This window comes from Halyomorpha halys, unplaced genomic scaffold, assembly GCF_000696795.3.
Source record: "Halyomorpha halys isolate HHAL.00 unplaced genomic scaffold, Hhal_1.1 Scaffold927.1, whole genome shotgun sequence".
Classification (NCBI taxonomy): domain Eukaryota; kingdom Metazoa; phylum Arthropoda; class Insecta; order Hemiptera; family Pentatomidae; genus Halyomorpha; species Halyomorpha halys.
Window position 1 is genome coordinate 200,668 of NW_027107562.1, and position 7,182 is coordinate 207,849.

Sequence of the window (7,182 nt, forward strand, 5' to 3'; positions counted from 1 at the left end):
CAAAATAAAATAAGTTCTTTTTAGATCAGTCTAACGATGCCCATTACGTTTACATGCACTATTGGATTTGTCTAATTCTTTCCTATTTTAATTTAAAATAACCCAAATATATTATTTAATATATATTATTCATAGGAATAATATTGGCAGATTCATTTTAACTCAGTTTTAAAATTTTTAGAGTCATAAATTTATCATGAATATTTTATCACTATCAGATTTATTTAATAATTTTATATAATTGAAATCAAGCTCATAATTATATATTATGCTTTGCCCAGATAAGGTGCTACGTTAATATATTTTAGATTTTTTATGTTTGTTTTATTTGATTGAGTATTTAAATCTTAATAAACAAACTCAATATTTATTATTTACTATCCTCCATCCATAAAAGGTGTTATGTTTAATATTTGTTCTATTTGAACAATTCTGGTTTTTAATATGGTATATTTCACTTAGCTTTACTTTGAGTTAAGTTTATTTTGTATTATATTTTTCTATTTTATTTCTATTACAACTTTCATGTTGGTTTAAAATTGATTCAATTTATTATTTTTATGAATAAATGGAGTATGGTCAGGGTGCGGTAATAAAAACTCAAATAGAAATAACTATATTTGAGCCAATGTTTCTTACCACGTTGCAGGGCTTCGTCAAGGATAAAAAAAAAACATGAGGAGCATATCTTTTTTAGCCCTACAACGTGGGGCGAAACGTTGGCTCAAATATAGTTATTTCTATTTGAGTTTTTTTTTTACCACACGCGGACCATACACCATTTATTCATAATACACACGGTAAATCAGCGATCTTCCAGTAAATTGTTTTTATGCTTCCTAAAATTAAAATTAAATTCTATCACCTCATGCTCCTCATTTTATTCTAAAATTTTGTATTGTTATTGTCAATTTATTTTTCTTTTCAATTCCAACTTTCATGTTGGTTAAAAATTGATTCAATTTATTTTTTTTTATGCTTCCCAAAATTTTAATTTCAATATACATATAATGAAAATGTATTTTTATTTTATCTGCTATCCTGGGTGTATATTTAAGTCCTTTGAATATATATTGAATTGGAACCTTTGATGCTATGTTATTTTTATTATTTATAATTTTGAAATAATCTGTTAATACCTTTTTCTTAGTATTTTTCTAATTTAATATTATTTCATCTATTAGGTCGTTAACGTTTGAACTACACTATATTATTTTAGTAATTAAATCAGATCTTGATTTGATGTAGATTCAAATTAATTAACGTTCTTCGAATAGTATTCATAAAATTGGATTTCACCGCATGATCTACATTTTATTTTAAAATTTTGTATTATTATTATCAATTTATTTTTGTATTCCATTTTTTCAAAATTCAAATTTCATTGTATATATAATAAAAATGCATTTTTATTTTATATGCCATCTTGGATATATACTAAAGCTTAGGAAAACCATTGATATTATGTTATTTTCACTGTTTATAATTTTGAAATAATCTTTTAATACCTTTTTCTCTTTGTATTTTTCTCATTTCATAATATTTCACCTACCATGTTGTTATCGTTTAAATTATACTGTTTCCAAATAAAAGATTTGTTTTAATAATTTAATAAGTTGTTAATTTTTCATGATTTCAAATTAATTAACGTTCTTCAAATGGCTCACATAAAATTGAATTTCACCATTCCACCGGTGATGTTCACTTTATTTTAAAATTCTGTATTCTATTTTTTAAATATCTATTTCAACCTTCGTGTTAGTTAAAAATTGATTCAATTTGTTATTTTTATACTTCCCAAAATTCAAATTTAATGTCCATATAATAAAAATGCATTTTTATTTTATCTGCTATCATGGATTATAAACTCAAGCTTAAGAAAACGTTTGATGTTAGTTGTTTTATTTTTACTATTTATAATTTTGTCAATACCAGTATTCGTTGTATTTTTTTTATTTCATATTGTTTCACCTGTTAAGTCGCCAAGGTTTAAACTATATGGCTTAAAACTTCTTCAAATGTTTTTCATAAAATTGGATTTCACCGCATGATCCTCAGTTTATCCTAAAATTTATCAAGGGTGCCTTTCTATATTATAAAACAAGAAATACGATGTTGTTGTTTTTTTACAACAAAAAAAAACTATCCTATCTTCTATTATACAAAATACTATTAACCTTGTTTTTATTATTTCTTGCCTACTCTTTATCTAAAGAAATGTGAATTAAGAAATAAATTCTGTACCAAAACAGAAGACATTGCTTGCAGGCGTCATAGCAAACGACAACACTGTAATAGAAACTCATGGTTAAAGGTTGACATGGGCTTCAAGTTGGGGTGTTTTTACTCTAAAATACAGAAGGCAGGTAGGGTGGCTACCTAAAATTTCAAATGTGCTCATAAAAAGTCATAAAATCTTTGAGGGTCCGTCCCTTGTACTAGAGCGGTCGGTACTTGCCAGTGTAAATAGCATGCAATAAATTATAGTGCTACTGTAAAAGTAAAAAGTCAAAGGAACTTAGGTATCAAAGGAGCCGACAGTTCCTTTATGTTCATGTGTTACATAGTTCAAGAATTTTATAAACATTTATTTTTTTAAAAAGACAATTTTATCTTATTTTAAATATTATTTAATTATTAAAACTCAACCCAGTTTTAGCAAACCTTCTCCACTTGACACCCCGATGAAGTCCTGAAACTCAGGTCGAAACGATGGCATAAATTAATATTTTTTTGTTTATTTATGTTGTTCTTTGCTGACCGCACTCCCCGACCTTCTCCAATATTTTTTTTTACGTTTGTCTTGAATATGGATGATCGACCATGATTAACAATAGTATAATATTTTTAAAATTTTAAATAATAAAAATAAATCATTAAAAATAATAATTGGAGAAGTTTGTCGGGGGGTGCGGTCAGCAAAGAACAACATAAATAAACAAAACCATATTTATTTATTAATAAATAAATATGGTATTGTTTATCTATGTTGTTCTTTGCTGACCGCACCCCCCGACAAACTTCTCCAATCATTAATCTACGGTCAACTATCTACACCTCACTAAAAATAATAATAATGAGTGATAAATGTCTATTAATAGTGTTTGCAGAAAAAAAAGTTTTGACTGTGTTTTTAATGGATAATTAACTAATTAGATATAAATGTTTTGACCTGGGCAGAATAGCCTGAATGAAGTTTTAGAGTGTTTTAAATTGTATGTTTGCAAAGTGGTATTGAGTAGATGTCCCTGAAGATGGCTGGATTGGCCGAAACGTTGGACGAATAAATGAAATAAAGTTTTGAGACTATAATTGAATAGTATTTGAGTTATTTATTAAATAATAATAAAATTTATATAATTGAAGTATAAAAAAAAATAACATGCAAAAACAACTAACATTTATAGAGTTAATAAAATATATTTTATCCAATTTTACAATTTTAATCCCAAACAATCTATATTTTTTTAGCAGTTCAAGTCAACGTCAGCAATTCAAGTCCGACGTTTCGGCCAATTCGGCCATCCTCAAAGACACCTTAAGTACAATTTTAGAACAACATCAATTTTTAAAAAACTTTATGCAGGATATTCTACTCAGATACATAAATTACTGTCTTTATAATTCTTTAAAAAAAAGAAAGGGAAACATATAATAATAACTATGATAAAAATAGGTAAGTAGTGAGTTTATAGCAGAATGTCTCTCATCAGTCTTTTAGGTGAAGTTGGATTTCTAGCAAGCCATTTCACATTTAACTGCTACCGATATAAATTTTTTTTCTTTCAATCAAACTGATATTTTGCTATTTCTTAACGAAATAGTCCCTCAAATCATTGTTAAACAAACATACAAAGATGTTTTGGTCAAGGTTAGGTTATATTGTTCAACTTTAACCAAGTCTGTTTGCTTATTTACTTTTCGCAACCCCGACCATCTTCTCCAATCAATAATCTATCTACACCTCATTAAAAAAATGTATGAACGTATTTAGCCTCCAGGCGTATTGACTACGATCGGTGTTTTACAGAACTTAAATCAGAAACATTGAGAATATTATGAATTATTATAATAATAGTGAATAAACTTAATTTTAATAACTTAAACTTTATATATATTTAAAATTCTCAGATTTCAATTACACAAACATGTTTTCTAGAACGGTCTTGTGAATTGCAGAGAGCAATTACTGGTAAATTATAGGTCGTAAATCTCCCTTGAAAGGGATGTTTTGACAAGTAGGGGTAGCTCACCCCCACTTTGCAGCTCGGCCAATGGGAACGTTCTGGCAGGCGCATGCGCACCCCAGTTACTTACAGCCTTCCTAGTCCTAACCATGTACAGTCAGGTCCGATAGGATCAGTTGGCAACATGGTTTTTTGTTCTAATTTTGAAGCATGCAGAGGCATCCCATTAATACACATGCAGACAGGTATGTCACGTGATTTCTGTGTTTTTGTTTAAAGTTTTTTTAAATTTGTGCCAAAGTTTAAAACGTTCTGAAGTCCTGTTACTGTACAAGTTTTTTTATAATTTATACCCCACTATTATTAATTTTATTTTTAAGTCAATATTTTAAGAAGTGATTAATGCTAAAATTTCTTTCATTTTGTTTTTTTGTGTGTGCAAACAACAATATAAGGTTCAGTTAAGATAAAAGAACAAAAAAAAATCAGTGAAATTACCTTCTTTGATAATAATTAACATTTTAGCTTGAGAGTAATTTGATGAAAATTTTGTAGAACATTGACAGTTTGAAGTACTTAATCCTATTGTCAATAAAACAGTACTCTTTTAATACTTAAATACTATTGCACAGCACTTCAAAACGTTTTAGCTCGTATGTTAGTATACATGTTTATTAAATTGCAATGTTTTCGAAAATTATTACAAACAGTATAAGTGTTTATTTTATGTCCATTAATTTTATTTTATTATTATTACTGTATTTTATAAAGATTTATTATTATTATAATGTTAGTTTACTTACTTTTACTATTTTTTTTAGTTAAACTTTAAAGCTCTCTTTATTATTTTCTTTGACATATTTCTCCATTACATGTTTATTTTTTTTCCCTTCACTTCTGGATTTATTAATTACTATGCACGGCTCCATGTGTGTAGCAGTAATTTTTGGAGTTTCAACTATCGCCTTAAAACTTTATATTATAAATTAAATTTTTGTTAACAAGATTAATTTATTTTCAATCAATTTCCTGTACATTAAAATATGTTTATAAATATATTTTTGTTTGGTAATATTATAAACACTCACTCTCATCCGATTAGAATAGACTATATAATTGAAAAATGTTTCCACTTTTTCTTTTTTTCATATCTAGATTGATTGATTACGATCTACGATCCCATTGTGTGCAATTGTAATTTCGGGCTTTGTGGACAATCGCACACTTTGAAAATTTATTGTAAAGTTAATCAATTTTTAAAATCGGGAAGATTATTGATTGACCGTGTGTGAAGATGAAAGGAATATGGTCCGGGTGCGGTCAAGAAAAACTCAAATAGTAGAAATTTACTAATTTAATGAGCCATAAAATTAAATTAGTATATTTCTACTATTTGAGTTTTTCTTGACCGCACCCGGACCATATTCCTTTCAATTTTTAAAATCCTTGATATTTGAATGAAATGTCCCGGCCAGCGGCTCCTGGGCCCAATATTGTAAGGCGGGGGTTCAACTGAGCCAGCCTAACTCCTCATGTGGTAAAGGGAAGGCACTAAATACAAATGTATATATTTAGATATATGTCAATTCTGCTATTTATCTACTCAATAAAGGAGTTAAGGGGGAAAAATAAGATATTTTATATTACAAAATTTTGTAAAATATTCTTTTTTAAAATTTTAAATCATGGTCTATTCCACTCTTCATCATTACGGTTTGATAAAAAAGAACTTATACATTAATAAAAAAAATTGTTTTTAACTTTTAATTTATGCATACCTACTTCTTTTGCTTGAAATACTAAATTAATTATTTATTTTCAGGTTTAAAAGAAAACATGGCATTTACCATAAACAAGTCGCCTTCTCGCGAGTCAAGCCCATCAAGATCAAGTCCTGATCGAACTTATTATCCAGAAAATTACTTCTTACCTGAAAATTACAGTTTATTACTGACACACTGGCTTAGAGCTCACACTCCAGCCGTAATCAAGTCGAGAACATATCCGAGACCGAAGAAGCAGTTCATCTGCAGGTTCTGCCAGAGGGAATTCACTAAATCTTACAACCTCCTGATACACGAGAGGACACACACGGACGAGCGGCCGTACTCGTGCGACATCTGTGGCAAGGCCTTCAGGAGGCAGGATCATCTCAGAGATCACAGGTGTGAATTAATTAAGTATTATTTTAACTTCAAAAATAATTTATTTAATTAATAAATAACATAATCATAATTAATTTTGCGTCAAACTTATTTCACTTTTTTTTTTTACAGGTATATCCACAGTAAAGAAAAACCATTTAAGTGCGAGGAATGCGGCAAAGGGTTTTGCCAGGCAAGGACGTTGGCCGTACACAAAATCCTACACTTGGAAGATGAGCCCCACAAGTGCATGGTTTGCGGCAAACTTTTCATCATGAGGTCGGAACTTGCGACTCACTTTACAAGCCACCAGCAGCCCAGGAGAGGTTTCACAATTGATGAGATACTCAGATGAATCGTAGATTTAAGGAGTCCTTATCAATACTGTTTTTTATTCCGTTGAACCCCGTTTATTCGAGACTAAGGCAAAGCCGGTTAAGCTGGAGTGCCGGTTATTCCGACGTTTAAAAAAGACAAAATTATATGTATGTACGTGTACATTATAGAAAAAGAAAATAATTTTATTTAAAATTGTATATTATTTCCTCGTTTTTAAGTTGGGTAAAATTCAAATCAAAATTGATCCCTGACAATATTCTCAGGGACAATTTCTTAGCAGTTTTTTCTTGATTGACATTATTGACTGTGGTTTGGATTCCATATAAAACTTCTCTTAATTTTTTTAATTTAATTTTACAGAATATTTTTTCTCAGTAATTTTTATTATCATTAGCAAATAGTTTGAAACTAGTGGGTAAAAAATTAGTTCATTAATTTAAAAATAAAAAAAATCCTATTGAAATTAAAAGTAATGCAAAACCTTTTTGAACTTCGTACTGTCGTAAGATATT

At 28.7% G+C, this 7,182-nt stretch overlaps 1 protein-coding gene across 1 annotated transcript; it reads left to right on the forward strand.

Annotated features, from left to right (window-relative positions):
- The first annotated feature begins 4,344 nt into the window (after positions 1-4,344).
- On the forward strand, positions 4,345-6,976 carry LOC106687206 (protein odd-skipped). The gene is made up of 3 exons (XM_014430948.3): positions 4,345-4,432; positions 6,010-6,352; positions 6,464-6,976. Exons 1-3 carry the CDS (start codon positions 4,372-4,374, stop codon positions 6,684-6,686), a joined length of 627 nt encoding a protein of 208 aa, XP_014286434.1. The 5' UTR covers positions 4,345-4,371; the 3' UTR covers positions 6,687-6,976.
- Positions 6,977-7,182: the final 206 nt, after the last annotated feature.

Bases quoted from the DNA above. Each gene is read 5' to 3' on its own strand.
- LOC106687206 (XM_014430948.3), top strand. From the start codon at position 4,372: ATGGTTTTTTGTTCTAATTTTGAAGCATGCAGAGGCATCCCATTAATA. The intron at 4,433-6,009 runs GTATGTCACGTG...ATTTATTTTCAG, and splicing joins ATTAATACACATGCAGACAG to GTTTAAAAGAAAACATGGCA. The intron at 6,353-6,463 runs GTGTGAATTAAT...TTTTTTTTACAG, and splicing joins GATCATCTCAGAGATCACAG to GTATATCCACAGTAAAGAAA.